The sequence below is a fragment of the Haliotis asinina genome, chromosome 7, assembly GCF_037392515.1.
Source record: "Haliotis asinina isolate JCU_RB_2024 chromosome 7, JCU_Hal_asi_v2, whole genome shotgun sequence".
Lineage (NCBI taxonomy): Eukaryota > Metazoa > Mollusca > Gastropoda > Lepetellida > Haliotidae > Haliotis > Haliotis asinina.
In genome coordinates, this window is record NC_090286.1 from 32,918,104 (window position 1) to 32,936,615 (window position 18,512).

Here is an 18,512-nt window from a genome sequence, read left to right on the forward strand (position 1 = left end):
ACGAATAGATTCTGTCACACAATCCAGCTTAACCCAATTACTCTGGCTAGAACTGTACAGAAGCAATGAAATATGCACTCATCAGACATCATACAAATTTCTTTTTCACAAATTATTGTAATCTCTCAACCCACGACAAATATATGTGCCAGATCACCCTTTGTGAAAATGTCAGTCTTTAGAAGTGTGGCACCGTGCACAAATATATTTCCACTGTCTATTTGCAATTCTCTACGGTATTAAGAACAAACAGTCAGGGGTCATTCACACAAGTTGTAGACAGTGTGTAGAAACATTTAATTCAATCTAAGTTTCCTGATAGCACAGCCAATTTGACATATTGACAATACGACTACAAGTAACTGTTCATATATCTATGCAGAGACTGTTGGCTGGAATAACAGAATCCTGTTATAACTAAACTCACTCACTAACCCATTGGTTTTTAGCTTGACAAGAAAACGCTTTAAAAGCAACTAAAAGCATTTTGGTAACACCATGTTCACTAAAATAAACCGAACAAACCCAATAAAACTGACTAAGATGGGTGCTTATTTATAAAAATATGTGAGAGATTGAGCGAGACAGTTCAAACATCAATGAAAGTAAAACATTTGAAATTACAGGGCACATCAATGCCATTTACTACAAACAGCCATCACACTGATATTTGAGAAGGTATAATACATCAGAGGTTGATATATGAACATTTGGCACTGGCTGTTTGCTAAAAACATCTGAAAGATCACCACTTGATGTGGACTATCGAGGAGAACATGCAACATCCCATAACATGCAACTTCCAGCAGCAATGGAATGACCTCCCTTTTTCAAAGTTTTAATTTTAAAACCACCAATTTGGGGAATTAAAATAGTCATTGATTAGATCTGTATTTGTAAATATTCTTGCAGATGAATTTCTAAAGTTGTAAGAACCTGTCAATTATTTTCAATTTGTGAATAAAGCTGTAAACTAAAACCTAACCATTCTCCACCAACTAAGGATTATGTATGGCACCAATTACATCAGTCTGGTCAGCGTTATCAGGGGTACACAGAGTCTGTGGTCTAGACTTCCAATTTGTGGTAGCCATGGTGGCTGAGTGGGTTAGGTGGCTGACTTTGTGTTCTGGAGATTTGGTGCTTGATTCTGAGGGTGTCAGTTCGAATCCTGGATGGGACTCAACCCAACAAAAGTACTAAAATCTCTACTTTACTAAGAAAGTGTAATCCCCAATATAACATATGCTACACTGGTCAATGTTGATGTAAATATATGTGATGATCAGCAGATTGGTTGAAATTTTTTTTTCAGAAAAATCAACAATGTTTAAATATTGATGGCAGTAACAACATGGACAAATAAACACTAAAACATGGACATACTATTTGCTATTCATTAAATACAACTGCAGCTATGGAATAAAACAGACTTGTTGCTACGCTATTTCAGGTATAACACCTGTGGTAATGTTTTCTGCATGGGGGAAACTATCAAACTGTTTGTGTGCATGATATATAGAACATATACAACATCTTTTGTCAAAATATGTTTTATACACATTGAATACTCACTAACATGTACAGAGCTTGTCTCTAGGCAAATCACAAGATTACTTACAGATCAGTCATAGAATTTGTTAGAAAGCAGTAAATACACCAAATATGCTACATGGAGCTGCAGCACATCCATTATGTAGCAAATATATGATACATATCATAAAATAATGAATACCTCACTTTCATAGATAACTCCTAAATTTAAAAATTACAAAACCCCTTTTCAACAAAATTCATGAATATTCAGTTCCAGTTATCATGAAAATGATTTGAATATGGTTCGATACACCAACTACATGCATAAATCGTAACATCTCTAATGGCAACTCATAAATTTCAGCCTTGTCAAACAAGGAAGACACTATCCGAAACCTCCACTGTTTCAATACATCTGGCAAATTCCCTATACAATATACACTCCCAAACAATCAATGCACTATATCTATCCATTTCACAACCTTCAAATGCTCATGTTGAACAATGAAATGTTCTTCGCTGAAGCCCCAAGCTTTTCAAATCCAGGACAAGACAGGATGAGAGCTGCAGGATGCACAATAACTTGCTTGTAGCAACCCACAGGCAGCCTCTTGCTTTTGAAATATTTGAGGGAACTCTTGACACCTTTGAAAATAAATAATGCAGAAACAGTCTCCACCAACAACTGGCTGGTTTCAAAACCAGATTTAGTCTTTACTACAGAACAGGGCCAAATGTAATACTTAGATATGCTGTAGACGCCAATAAAAGAGATCTTACTCTATTCCTTTGGCAATGAATTTCATATTAATGGCTTCATAACACTTGAGTTGTCTTATATTGTTAAAGCTAACTTCATATGTTACCTCGATCATAGGTTATCACTGTCCAATTTCAAAGAGGAGAACTGTTTTCACTGTCTGCTTATGGAACACGTCTTAACCAACTGAAGCACAAGATTTAGACTTGTCAGGGCCATAAATAAACAGTGATGTGAGTGAGATTAGTTTAACACCCTTTCTAGCCAATCTCCAGCAGTATCATGGTGGGGAACACCAGAAATGTGTTTCAAACACTGTACCCACGAAGGGAATCTAACCCCTGTCTTCGGCGTGACAGTAAACACCATAACCACTAGACTACCCCAACACCCATGAATAAACAGTGTAAACATTAAACAAAAGTGAAATACAAGAATTGAAATATATTGTTTCAAATGTTTAGGCTCAAGATCTTCATGCTTGGTGAATGTCATTTCAAAATAAAGATCTGGGCCTAGATTTTTTAGGCTCTCTTAGCTCTAAGATAGTCGTAAGTTAATGATAAGACATGGCACATATGACTCTCTTTGAACTGAGAGAACTTAGGCCTTGTTTTAGAACAGGTCTTCTCATGAGCGACAAACCGGATCAAGCAGACAGTCTTGCTGAAGTGGTTGATTCATGTCACTGTATTCCTCATGTAGATCATGCTGATGATGTTGACCCCTGAACTGTCTGTTAAGGATTCACCTTCTATACATGACATCGTTTATACAACTGGGCCTGGATTTTCAAAACTCTCTTAGCAACTAAGACAGTCATACGTCAATGTTGATGTATGGCACTTATGACTATCTTAGTGGTAAGAGAGATTCAAAGACCTATACACAGGACTGTTGCTAGATATGGCATGACAAAGCAAACATTTCATCATGACCTATATAAAACACAAATTGTGATTTTCACTGATCTCGGTAATATCCAATTTCATTTTAAATTGCTGTATGCATGCTCACATACTAGTATTCAATTTACACAGATATTTTTGCAAAAACAAACATATATCATGAACACATCATACATTCACAGTAAGTCATTCTGTGCACAAGTTACTTTTTTGTATTACTCAGTACACTGTTCAACAAGCCCCGGGCACCTTGACAGAGAGAACCTCAAACCTTGAAAGGTACAGAAAAATTATCTGCAAAGGTATACATACAACAGGCATACCTAAGACAATGTGTAGTTTGTCTGTGCTTCCCATCTCTACCATCTCTGCATGTTTATGCTGATGAGTAGTATAATTAATAGTGGTCTCATGCCACTATTTATTATACTACTTGATGTGAAATAATGAAAACCTTTATCTCACTTTGTGAGACAAATGCTTTGTTAATTCTTTCAGTCAACATGACGTACTCATGAATCAGAATGTCACAGGAAATGTAAGGTATTTTGTCTTATTTTTTCTCATAGATTTTCTACAAGCTTAGTGATGCAATTACTTGAATTCCTGTAATTGTAACTATGTAAAATGTGGACAGAAATTGGATAGAAGGTTTCAGTGTTGAAGGGAGAATGTGGTACTTACTCAATACATCGAAGGAGCCTCATGCCATTAAGAATGAAGGAAATGATTTATCTTCAAGAATATGTTCTGGATTGGTTCTCTGACAGAGTTAAGATCTCTTGAAAAAAGGTCAAAGGTCTCCCATGTGTTAGCAGTTACTCAGGGAGGCAAATGTGGTACTTCAGATTGCATTGCATATGAATAGAAAGATATTGACAAGTTGCTGTTCAATGAATGGTACTCATCTGGAGCAGTCTTCAGAACCAGAGTTAGAACCTCCTGGAGATAAGGGGAAAGAAATCACTTAGCACAGAACAGTGAGAAGTAGAAGAGCTTGTCCTGCAAATGTTCATTAGGCTATACATAGATTTTTTTAATGTTTTTCTCACCTCAAAAATAACATGTTTAAAAATAAATGTTTCACCCATTGTCTAAAGTATCTGCTGATGAGATAACATAGATCACTTGCTTAATTAGCTAGTAATATCTGGAGTACATCAATATTATTTGGTTTGGAAATGTTTTTTTACTATATTTACACTGAGAAAGATCAAGCTGACCTTAGTATTTTAATGAATGTGCAAGGTTTGGGGAATTTTTTTGAGTTTATCATTGTGGTCAATAATGTGAATGAGCAAGTAAGGTTAGGTATACTGCACTCAACATTATTCCACCTATATATAAATAATTGAGTCTGGACCAAACAGTCCAGTGATCAACAGCTTGAGCATCGATATGCACAACTGGGAACTGATGACATGTCTCAACCAAGTCAGCGAGTCTAACCTCCCAATCCTGTAAGTTGCCTCTTACAACAAGCACAGCTGCCTTTTGTGGCATGCTGGGGTTGCTGAACACCCAGATCTTCATGGGTCATGGTCAGTAATGTACTTCTTAACAAGATATGTCAGGTTTAATACAAATATATAATCCACATACTTTGAGAAGTGTTTTTGTGTAGCATGGAAAAATGGAGATAACCTTTTCAGCAAAATCCTTTGTCATCGCAGACTCTCAGTCATTCATTCAAATGATTTTCAAAACTATTTTTCCTTTAAAACAAATGGAATCTGTTTATGAGGATGTTTTAACTCAACAATTCAGAAGAAAAAATGTTTATATATTCTAGCTTATAAGATGGCAGCCTATAAATAATTCAATCTGGGCCAGACAACCCTGTGATTGATAATGTGACTCCACCATCACAGCAAGATCAATGTGTTATTTAGGATGATGTTTTTTCAGTAAACACACTACCTGACAAAAGAACCAGAATCAGAATCTCAGTATTTTACAGAGAAAGAGTAATCCAAAATATAGCAAATGTTCCACTTGTCCACTTTTCTAAATATCACTGTGTATTAATCATGGTATGATTGACCACCTAAACCATTTGGTCACCCCATGATACCTACAGCTGATCAACAAAATTGATGACCAGTGAATGAGCTGCGTGACAGGTTGAAAAAGGTCTTTAAACTGATGCTTAGATCATTGCCCATCACACAGCAGGGCAGTTTGTCTTGTTGAGAATTTTCCATGTTCTGTCAGTACTGTGATATATGGCTTCTAATACTGTTGAATGTTAAAATCAACAGCACAATGTGGTGAACCCAGAAAGACATCAGGGCTGGTAACCTCAAAATGTTGCCAGCCCAAAATGGACTTTACCAGACCAGACAATCCACAGAACAGTATTGGAACATGTTTTCTAATATTTTGACCAGGTCATCTGACTGGCTAGGTGTAATTTTAGACTGTCCCTCACAAATTTATCCTGACAGGCAGTCAGAGAGACTTTATTTCATACACTGTTGATGCTGAAGTCTGCAATATTCCAGTAATGTGAATATTCTGGGATTCCAAATCTTCCTGAAGAAGAGAACAGAAAGTCTCTGGAGAATGCTTCATTAACAGTAAATAAGCTTACTAATCAATCTGTATCACGAAATGTGTTAAATATGGTAATTTCATGGAACTGGTGACAAACTTAGAAGAAATCCAGACAAACTAGATAAAACCATGAACTCTCACTTTCAATATGTTAACATACAAAACATAATTTGAGATCCTCATTTGCCAAATGTTCTCCATAGCCACTTAGAGGTTTTGTGCCATCCTTACATGATTTATACTCCTATCTCTCTGCCAGTTCTTACTTTTGGGATAAGTGAGTGTAAAAACTAATAGGCAAATCACTTTACACACAAATAGCAAACTGGGTTTCTTCATCCATGAAAGTATCTGTACATATATCAATCACGCCTGCTGGTCCTTCTTTCATACACAAGCAAGCAGCAAAAACTGTGATATTGTTGGGACTTGCCATGATCAATAATTTCAAAGATTCTACAGATCTTTATTTCGTGAAGCCAATGCTGGTAAAAATCTGACTTTCTGGATTGAGACTGATTCAATGATGCATGATCCGAATGACGCAATATCATTCACAGGCAGTTGCCATGGAAACTAGTTGGTCGTTTGGGTGGAGAAACATAGACATAAACCTCCCTGATGCTGACACTTCAAGGAAACACTTCACTACAAATTCCTTCCTGTTTCCAACAATATATTTTCATAATACTTAGAGCAATATGAAATAAATGTATCCCATCAGAACAGAATATTAATGTACCTAACAAAGATATGCAAAACAATTATTCCGACTCTTTTTCTGGTTCTTTTGAATAAATCATGGAAATATACCATTCCAAAAAAAGTCAGGGATATTCCATTTTGTGAGCATACCACTAGCTAATGCCAAAGCATGTCAGAAAAAGTAATATATTTCCATACAGATGAAACATTTCCAAAGGAATGGAATAAAATGTCACATTTTCAATTAATTTCTCTTCATCATCTGTTTCCTCCTTGGCTTCATCATTTGTATTTTATCAATCTTATAAATAGAATATCCCTTACTTTTTTATTGGTATATAATGATGGACAGGTGAACTTCAACCTCAGTTAATGTGAAGCTCATGTCCAGCTGGAATCTGTTTCTCCATTACCTCAATAACACAACTTGTACTAAATTAACACTGACTAACACTTTCATTATATTTCTTTCAAAACATCCATTAACCACATGATACATTTGACAAAATATACAAATTCACAAATAAACAAATACCAGAAATCTGTATACGTCTTGACAAATATGATGCAAAAACACATCAAAAGGGTTTCAAGAATTTCAACACATAAAACTTGGATGATACAAGCTGAAATGTCATAATTAATAAACAATATTATCAGGCCATCATTCTTCAAAGAGCTTTCCAGTACAACACTGAGCCATAAAGAAAAAGGCCATGAATTCCTCCAAACAACAGCAGTAGATACATATAACTCAGATGTCACTTCATAATGTTAGAAATATGAGCATCCGGCAAATTTGGGTTATGAAATTGCTCTTAAATCAAGTAAATGTCAAATAAATAATATTTCTATACTTACTTGCTCAAAAACGTAGGAAGATTTCTTGTTTTGGCAGTATCAAATATCAAAAGCTGTTTACTTTCACACATGTGTTGGTTTTTTATTGATTTGTCCAAATTAAAAATCTTCGACTAAAGCGTTTGTTGGATTTTTTTATTGATTAATGCAAAATAAAACTGTTATTTCATCACAAAGTAATTCTTGTGAGGAAACAACATAAAATGAACAGAATATGAAAACATACATAAACTTTTCCAATGAAGTGCCCACACTGGCAACACATGTTCAGATAGCACTGTTTCTTCTCCAAATAAAACCACCTGCCACAATAACAATACACAAATCCCTAACATCCGAACTATTTTAGAAATTTAGATGAATCATCAACTGCCTCTAAAATATAATTGACTTAAATACAAGGCATTAAGGACACAAGTTGTCCTTTACACAGTTTATTTCACCCCCTGATCCCCTGGAGTCTCACATGCAGATGCAATTTGAAACCACCTTCTGACTGTGATATCTGGACTTGAGTCATCAGTGACAGATAGAACAAAGTTTGATGCTTACTGACTCAAAGTCATTCCAAGTGTCAAATCTCTTTGAGATAGAGAAATACAGAAGTATTATTCTGTCATAATTGTCAGGAAATCCTCAACTAAATACTGTCATACAATCGTTGAGGTTCAGTCAATATGGAAATGAATACAGGAATAATAAGGATATACTTTTCAGACACTGATCACAAACAGTCACACAGTGATTTACGTGATACAATATTGTTCAGAAACACAAACAATACTATTCTATAAAAATTATTCCATTTTTAAAAACTTAATGTAAATAAACATGAAAAAAAATTACTGAATTAATGTCAACTGAAAACAGACTTGATTGTGCACTATGCATGATGATGAATCACTATAGCAATTGTACCAGGGTTTAAAAAATTGTATTATTTCCTGGCCCACATCACAAAAAAATGCACAACCAAGACAATTGTCCACTTTTGAAAAAGACTTAAATGATAGTACAAGTCATTATTTTTGCCTCGATTCATCAGAATTGAAGTGCTCTCCACATGTCTACAATAAACCTTTTTTGAAAGCCCCGCTGAGATCGTGAATGCTGCAACCTTGATCAAACAACTCTAGACCAAGTCGTACGCAGCTCTTTGAAATCTGCTAAGAAAGAGCATGATTGATTGTTCCTCCAATGTTGTGAAATGTAGACAGTAAAGCCTGGAGTTGAAGGAATATTCCCCGACCAAAATGAAAGTACACAAAGGGAAAGTAGAAGTTAACCCTCTTGTCGTACAGTGTCATGGACTCTTTTGATGTCACTCTTAGTCTCTATGTATTTACTGTACTGTACTATACCTGTGTTCATTTGGAAATGTTTGACTTTTGATCAAATACCTCCTAAGTTAGCAATACTTTATCCAAAACATGAACTCAACTGGCACTTTGCACCAAATGCATACTTAGTTTTGCCCTTTTTCAGAGTAATTTAATTCAAAACTTATAAAAATGAAAAAGACTTATTTGCATGCAATACAACTGCTGATGTGTGGTTTAGACATCTTCATCTTGAAAATCAATAAACTTGTTCTCTTTGCACAAATTTAAAACATTTCGAACATGGTTGGTCTCATGTGGTTGCCAATACATTTTTTATACCGTCTTGACTAAACCAATTAATCTTTACCAAACATTACCCATCCGGAGCGTATTTTTTCACAAAATGTAGTAAAAATGAGTGATGGTTCAACAGATATGATCAAATATAACAACAGATTTTCAGCCATACAACGTCTGAGGGGAAGGTCAATTGCTGCTATTGACTGTAGAACATAGCATCACAAGTGAATTTTGCTTTCCATTACTTCACACATTGTACCCATGTCAGGAATCGAATCTGGGTCTTCAGCATGACCTGCAAATGCTTTAATCACTTGGCTACCCACTGCCCCTATAGCATCAAGAAGGAAAATAAGCACATCTGGAGAATCTAGGAACAATCAAACAATCTTCTCCATTGAGCATATGTCCTATGTTTGAATACAGTTTAATGCTGTTCAAAGCAATAGTCCAACAATACGTTATAATGGTGCACACCAGAAATGGCTTCACACATTGTGCGGAATTGAACCCGGGTCTTCTGGGTGACCAGCAAGTGCTGTAGGCAGTATTCTACCCTACCACCCAATGTAAGTCATGAGGACAATTGGACAACTGTATTCCATGGACAGCAGCACAAAGAAATATCACATTAAAACTAGTGGTTTGTGGTGTAATTAGGGCACAGGTGGCAACCCACTAGCTGACATTGGCAGACACAGTGACCACTCACCATCACACCAGTGAACAGTAAGGGATAACACTTACCTGAGCAGGACACTCCATCCTTGTTGAGGATGAAGCCCTCCGGGCAGTGGCAGATGTAGCCCCCATCGTAGATGTCCTGACACTCATGGATACAAGGATTGGACTGGTTACAGTTACCTGAAAAAGTCACACAACATTTACTTATGAAGCATTGGACATACACACCTTGCTTCCTTCTTACTCCTTAGCCCCTGAAGATCTGGTTTAGAATAGGTGTTCAGTAACCAAAGCTTGTCATAGGAGGTGACTAACAGGATCAGGTGGTCAGACTCACTGACTTAGTTGACACATGTTATCATATCCCATTTGTGTAGATCAATGCTCATGATGTTGACTACAGGATTGTTAGACTGGAATATTGCTGAGTGCAGGGTTAAACAACACTGGAAATGAAACAACCAATCTTAACCCTGAGAGTGGACAACTACTGTCATGCACATGACAGGACAAAACGCCAGTCCAGCTACAGAAGTTGGGGCATGTGACTTACCACTGGATTTGAAGTAAAAACAAAGTCAAATTGACACATATATAATATACAATGAGTGCATACAATGACACAAAATCATATCTACTAGTTGGATTTTTAACCAAGGTATATTAAGCTTAAAATTACTGTCACTCAAAAAACATTACACTTGAAAATGGTTACGGTCTTGGTGTCAGAGCAGCATGTACATGTCAAGTTAAGGTGTGGATATAACGGATGGCTAAGCTGGACCAGACAATTCATGATCAGCGACTGAAACCATAAGTAACACACCTTGTAATTTGGGTATGAGACCACACAATCAACCACGTCACATAGACTACCATTCTATTCCTATATCTCTTTTTGGAGGAATACTTTCATTCATCTTAACACATTTTCAGTTTCTCTTCCGAGTGTGTTAGGATCATTTTAATGACTGGGAACAGATCAAAATCTTTTCAAAATGTGACACTCCTTATATTATTTTATCAAATTTAAATATGCTACCATGGAAACTAAGCCAAACGTCATGGAAACACAAAGTGAAAAATATACCATTCTCTGTTACCAATCTCCGGCTTTTCACCAGAGATTCATGTTTCATATGATCAGTATTTCTCCCATCTTTGAGTGACAGATTTTTATGAACTATCAAATAGCGGATCTTCTATAGATGGCAGGTTTCCTGTCCTAGATAACATACATCTCATCATGCCAGTCAATCAGCTTTAATCTGAAAGTCCGACTTCAATTTTTCAAACTGAATATCACCTAATCCATTGAATTCAACAGCTAGAAAATTCAACTTCCAAAGAGCTTTACGCGTCATCAATGTGATTAAAAATTGATCATCTATATCACAAAATCAAACACCTTAATCGTATTGGCTCACTCCCACGTTTTGGAGCACTGCGGTTAAGCAGGGCTAAAAGAAGATATGGATTGACATCCTATTCGGGGAGATTGTGTTAGGCCTACACAATCAGAATCTGTCCCCAGGCTGTAGGTTACAGCTTTACTGCAATAAGATTAGCTGTATTACATGGGGCTAAGGGACCGGTCGCTTCAAGACAGTCATCTTTTCCCACAATCCAACACTGTACAGGAAGTGATCTAATCATACAGACACATACACAACCACAAGCCTGCAGCCAGAGTCTAGCAAAATATCTACACGACTAATGAAACCAAACCTATGGAATAAGTATGATTTACTGAACTGGGGCATGGTTTGGAGGCAAGTTAGAACTGATGGTACTACATTATTGTTGCTTGTTTCCAAAGATACAGTAAATGATAAGAATATGTCACAGCAAATGCATATACATGGTCACATGCATGAAAAACCTTCATCTTTCAAAATCTTCATAGTTTGTGACACAAAGGTGGTCAGTCAGCCAGTTTAACTATTGTCAGTATCTAGTAACAAATATGTTGATTGTCATGCCATTGCCATGTTTCAATGGTTGCCACCAGTTGGAGTGTTGTCAGAGTTGTCAGTGTTTGCCCTTAACCCTGAAGAGCTGCAAGCCCTAAGAACCCAGGAACATAGGACATTGTGGGTTCAGATCAGAATGTGTACGCTCTATGGTTCAGCTACAATATGAGTAATTCCCAAACCAAAAATGTGACAACATCTGATAAATTGCTTCATCAAAAATGATAGTTTAGCTTGTGGTAAAACAGGGTTTTTCGGCTTCTGTAACTCATCAATCCTTGCGTGTACTGACGAGAGTTGCAGCTTGTATGTATTCCAGTTGCGGTGTTGAGTGCCTCGGATATTTCCTAGTTCAGTCAGTCAGTCCATCAGTCAGTCCATCACTTCATCTGTTGTGGCTAATTGCCACATGTTTTAGCTAACCAGTTGAGCGTAAACTAGGAGCACTCTGATTGGAGAGGTATCAGTATTCCAGGCCAATCACTGATAGCCTAACTTTCGTCATCCGGGTAGTCGCTCGGGCCGGGTATATAAGCACCTGTCAGTAATGAGTCCATGACGACCAGTAGCTGGTTGGAGGTGAGAGGTCCCCACTCCATAAGTTCTGTATCAGAACGAAACCCTTTTCCCACCCCCTCTTAATATGTTTGTTTAACAATAAAGTTGTAATTGTGAGAGGTAGTTTAGTCCAAACTGAGTGAGTGGATTCATTTCTGCCGGCATAGTGAATCCATGCATTCCGTGGCATTTATGAAACAGTAGAGGTTAGAGCAATTAGGAACATAAAAGTTGCATGTAGAGTCTGATCTTGTTGGGTTTTTGCGTGCGGATTTTATGCACCTTTATTCTTTTTTTTAACATGGTGCATTGCAAGTATAACATGATTTAGTTGAGTTGGCATGAGAGTAAGACACCGTTCTTAGGCTTCATTTACAGTTCACCCCCTCTGTTATATCGTAGCAGTTAGATGTTTACTGCAGAACCTAGTCAAGTTAGCATCAGTTGTGCCACAGTTTGTAGCAGTCATGATTTGTTGTCTCACATTGAGTTGTAGCAATTAGTTGTTTACTGCAGAGTCTGGTCGGGTTGGCATTATAAGTGACATGTAGAAGTTGCGAGTTGTTGATGCATGTTGCTGTTATATTCAAGTTGGCCCCAGATGTGACTCTTGAATATTATCTGCGAAACATTGTGGCTGATTGGTGTATTTACTGCAGAACTTAGTCAGGTTGGCATTAGATGTGGGAAGTGTACACTTACTTGCTTCTGTGTGATGTTTTCGTGCTACTCGTAATGCAAAGCATTAACATTCCTATAAGTGCAATTATATATACTGTGTTATTATAATAAATATTCTTTGTTAAAGCTATATTGTGTTCAGTTGTCATTCATCCCGCAACAAAGAGAGGAAAGAACCTGGGTCAGTAGTACGAGCTTGGCCATTAGAGTTTCTATATAACACCTTCTAAAAATAAACAAAGTAAAGTCCATTGATGGCCAGACTCATCCTATTACAAACTTAAAGACAGCATCTGCTGATCAAGATAAAAACCAGAAATTATTGAAAAGTAATACGCTTAGTATTATTACGAAAAAGGTCTCAGCCATAAGTACCTGCAGAAAACAAAAGCTGAGCACTGAGTGTTACACTGATACAGTGCAATGAGTTGGGTTAATATGCCCAAACATATTTTGCAGTCACACAAAAGAAGAAGACCAAAAAGTCATTTTCCTTTTGGAAACACCCTGCTTGTTGAATTTATGAATACACCATCAAAACAATTTCAAATTTTCTAAAGATATTTCTTCTCATAACAGTACATAAGTTCAAGTGTAAGCTTTCCCAGGGAGCTCTTTATGCAGATAGATATACAGCATGTGTTAGAACCAGACACAAAGGTCTGCTGCTTGCAGAAAGCAACTGTTGTTCTGACCAATTTTGATATTTGCATGGATTAGTGAGCTGCAGGTTCAAAACAGGTTTCTAAGTTATACGGCTCGAAAATTTGCTAAACGCAAATTCCACTCGCATACTCTTTCCAAAAATGCAAGATACGCTAGTAATTTGATCAAACCAGAGCTTTGCATCCTCTATTTCTCCATTCTTGTACAATTTGCACAAACCAAAGGTTCCATTCCCTTGTTCTCATGATCTCAAATGACCTTCCTTTGATCTTCAGCAAAAGTTTACAAATCAATGAAATTCTGAATGGAGAAAAAAAAGAAACTTGTATAGGGCAGTTTTGATGGACATGAAGTTATCCTTTCAATCAAAGTGATATTTGGGGGCTTTCTTCTGGGAACTTTTCCAATGTTGTATATTTGGCACACTGTATCATAATTAGTGGTATGGCTTCTCTTTGATATCACCAGCCAAACACTGGTTGGTTTGACAAATCAAAATGGCTGAAGAGAATCAAGAGGAGGTAATTCAGATCACAAAAACTAGTGGGCAGGATCCAGAGGTTAGTGTAGGCTTACTGAATACAAGCCGTGGAGGTATACAGCCTGAGTGAAACAATAGCTTGTATCAAGTGCTCTTAGGACTGCAAAACAACATACCCACAGCATGACTCAGGCTGGGACCTAATCAGATCCCAGAGTTGATACTGAGAGATGGCAACAAGACCAGTTCCAATCAGTTTAGTTTCCACTCAAAACACACTTCTTAGAGAAGTGTCATCACCACTGGAAACTCCACAATGACTGCTAAAACCTCTGACAATAGATCGATACATGTTTTACATCTATCAAAATTAATTTCTTCTTAAGAAAGGCAAACACAACGTTTCTCTATTTCCTTATTTGTTTTGCCTTTTAATGAACTAGAATCCAACCAACATTCAGGTGTCTTATGCATTTGGATGCAGCATCAGACAACTAGTGAAATGGAAGCGACTCCTAATAAGAAGAAATTTCTCTTCCTCTCTAAGGAACTGAAGCCAATTCTGAAAATGCTGTACACTTTTTATACACACTCTAAATAGGTTTCCCTTCTCCGCTAGAAAGCTAAAGATGTCATGGGTTTCACGAGTCATCAAAATTTAAAACTCCCACTGTTCTATTAAAACACGTTAGTGCACAAACTCTGATCCAGCAGTCTTCTTCACTCTTGTAAACTTTTTAAGGTATTGATATTTTCTTAAATTTTGCAACCCAGGAAAACAGAACATTGCCACGCCAAACCCCAGACTTAAACACTAATGAGGTTTTTGCTTAAATTGGGAAAAATCAATACTGACAAAATCAATAATTCCTGGAGTTATGAGTTACAAGAACTGTCATGTTCCTACTGACATAATGTAACAATACACAGGTGACGCTGTCTGATAGTCTGGTAGGTAGGTCATGACTGGCTCTGCGGTAATTAACTCACTTACAGAAGGGGACATTAAACAAGGTGAAGCTGCAACTCAAACAGATCTGAACAGATATCCTGGTTTAGGGCTTAAGATGTAAATACTTGGCCCTTAATAAGCACTCATGACAATCCATACTGTAACCCCATCAATTAAGTTGACAGGACCTTGCATGATTATCAGAGTTTTGGTAGGGTGACATTCAACATTAACCAAACATTAGGCCAATTACCCGTTAGTGAGTGCTAATACCCCTTGCAAATTTGACCCACAAGCCTTTTTGACTTAATTGGCGAGATTTTCAACATCAGTCATACAAAAACTTTTCACTAAATTTCCAACTCAGCACATCCTGAAGTTCTTTTGCAATACACGAAGCATGCACAGTGGTAATGATGTTCCTGTACACGGGGACTGCATTGTGTACTGGTTTATCATGATAGGCTTTTCAAACAATATATATTGCACTATATTTTGTAAGTACCTGTCTAGTGAGTGAAAAATCTCTATGGTGTACATTAGAATATATACAAACTTTAATACACAAGAGATTTTCCTCCGTAATTGACTGAAAAACAGCCTACTCTCCATACTTTAACTCAGTATTACAAATATAATGACTACAAACAAACAGTGAGTGAGTGAAGCCTTTCAATGCTTTTATTCCAATATCACTGCAGGGAATACCAGAAATGGGCTCCCATGTGGGAAATCAAACCTGCGTCTTGAACATGACAAGCAAATGCTTTAACCACTGGGGTTCCCCACCCTCCCTCAAAAACAAGGATATGCTTGAACATACAAACAAGAAGCAGAAGACATCAACACCTTTCCCTTCTGCACATTCAAAGCAATAGATCCTCACAGTGGCTAATGCACCTCCTAACCTTGCCTACAACAACACGTAAAGTAATAGATGGCACAAGATGAAGCATCCAGACAAATATATGTTTCAGTCCCTCTTACTTAAAGCTTGAAGGAGATAATGGCAAGTTCAGTGGCACTTGCAATGCCAGCTTTCCCATTAAGCAAACCAGCACTTGATAATGGACTAAGACAAGTTGGACAAATCAAAGTAGTGTGTCGTCTCAGTTGTAATCAATCTATCCAGCTGTAATACCTTGAGGAAAGATAAAACATACAGTATGTGCAGGCAGCAGTCTTTGTAGACACCTGGGACATAGATTGAGGAGCATCATGATGTTGTGTAACTCAACAGTGTAACTCTTGTGCTGTTGCTGATCTGCAACAGTGTAACTCTTGTGCCCTTGCCTACATGCAACAGTGTAACTCTTGTGCAGTAGTCCATCTGCAACAGTGTAACTCTTGTGCTCATGCCTACATACAACAGTGTGACACTTGTACATTTGCTGATCTGCAACAGTGTAACTCTTGTGCTCTTGCCTACATACAACAATGTGACACTTGTACATTTGCTGATTTGCTTCACTGCCTTGTGAGACTTAATTAATCTGCTGCAGTATTTCTTTTACAGATGTTGATCTGCAAAAGTGATCAATCTGCAACAGTGTGACCCACCTGCATAAGTGACCAATTTGCAACAGTGTAAATGGTCTGTGATAGTGTGACTGATCTCAGCAGTGTAAATGATCTGCAACACCGTGACTGATCTTCAACAGTGACTGATCTGCAACAAAACTTATCTACACCAGTGTGACTGACCTTTAACTGAAACTGAGGATGAAACTTTCCAAACAACAAACCAGCTCTTGGATGAATGCCTATTTCTGATGCTATTATTTTACCAGTCTCACCAGCTCTTTGGTAAATGCATCCAAAGCACAATATCAATCACAAGTCTTTCTAAAACAGGCACACTCATCAAAGTATCAAGTTGAACCATTTAAAATGACAATTAATGATAACAAGATATGGTTCCAACATCAAAACAAATTAAAGCATAGAAATGCAATACTTTCAGAACTCTCCTGTCAATTTGAAATAAATATGACAAATATGATGTGACACATATCCAGTTTAATCATTCGAACAGATACCTGAAACAGAATGCTTTTACAGAATCTGGATGTTTGATAGGAAGATACAATCCAATTTGACACTTAAATAACTGGGTCTGACTAATTCTATTGCTTAAATGTACTTCTCTTTAAACTTTGGTAGTGAACACTTGCTGTTATTACAAAATGCACTAAGTGTACAAGCAAATATGTAAATATTGGGATATTACCGTCACAATTTACTTGCAACAGCAGTGCAATCTGTCTCATTTCCAACTCCACACTTGGGACTGAAGAATATCACAGTCTTATTATATTGGCAATTATTAACTGAGCATGCTAGATTGAACAGAAGAACGCTAGACTTTGCTCATGGCTGAAGTCCCAGACAGCAACGTAAAGGACACTGCTGTATATGATAATGAGGAGACTCTCATACTACATCAATATGAGTCAAGACTAAATTTCTTCAACAAACATAAAACAAAAACAGTTCCTGAAAATCTCACCAAGCCAACTAAAATTCCTACCCAGTTTCAAGCATTTCAAATGTGAATGATGCTCTGATGACTTAACGGTAATAATCCAAGCATTTGGGATTCAATTACAATATCAATTTGCATATTCATGAAATATTACCCATCCCTTTCTCCAGACATGGCAGGCCAGAGGTCAATAGGAGTGATGACCATATTCAATCTGGCAGCAGAATCAGGATGAAATCTCCTACAAGGCTGGTCAGAACTGTTCCATAATCGCACCTTTATAGCCAGCATTTTCTCTGTGATGGCGGCAATGTGCCATATAATGACTTCAACTACAAGATGAAATGCTAAGCCGACATGGATCACACAGATAAAGTCAGCCTCAGCGCAGGTGCTTTGTAGGCCAGACAATGGCGCCAAGCTCACAGAACCAAACTGGTATTTTTTTCTCTGTGGTGGACATTACAGATGTTTATGGGTGTAATTACAACTTGCAGCAATGTACTGAAATGAGTAGAAATTTATTGAACTGATAGCAACATATTTCACAGCTAGTACACAAATGTTCTGAAGTTTCATGCCTGTGAAAACATTAGTTAATGTGATTTCATGACTGATGTTGCTGTGTTGGTTAATTGCAATCCAGAATTAATTCCACAGAGCTTGTGATCATGCAAGCAAAGCGGCAATAAGCTTAAATGTTTCTCAGAGATGCATCCATTTGCATTAGCCTTCTTCATATAACTACATAGTTTTCTCACTTTTTACAGAAACAGTTATTGTTTGCTTATAAGAAATATGAGCTACAACTTAAAAAGTCATTTAAAGACATAACATCAACTAGAGTTTCACTGAATTCATTCTTTCAAAAAGCATCTTGTAATCTCTTTCAGCAACAGAAAATATCACCAAAAAATGTACACATAAACCCATCACTAAACCTTAATTTATTAATCAATAAAATAAGCATTCCAATCTTAGATGTATTTTGCCAACTTGTGAAAATGTTAAAAGCTTCAGCTCTCTCAACTATTCAATATATTTAAGTCAGAGGAAGCACTTAAGTCAGAAGTTAAAAGCATTA

The 18,512-nt window shown here is 37.0% G+C and overlaps 1 protein-coding gene across 1 annotated transcript in view; it reads right to left on the reverse strand.

Moving 5' to 3' along the window:
* The window catches only part of LOC137292154 (pikachurin-like), a 139,714-nt gene that overhangs the window by 57,357 nt on the left and 63,845 nt on the right, over positions 1-18,512 (reverse strand). Inside the window, exon 2 of the mRNA XM_067823700.1 lies at positions 9,696-9,812. Within this exon, the coding sequence (XP_067679801.1) occupies positions 9,696-9,812 (117 nt within the window). The remainder of the gene's footprint in view (positions 1-9,695; positions 9,813-18,512) is intronic.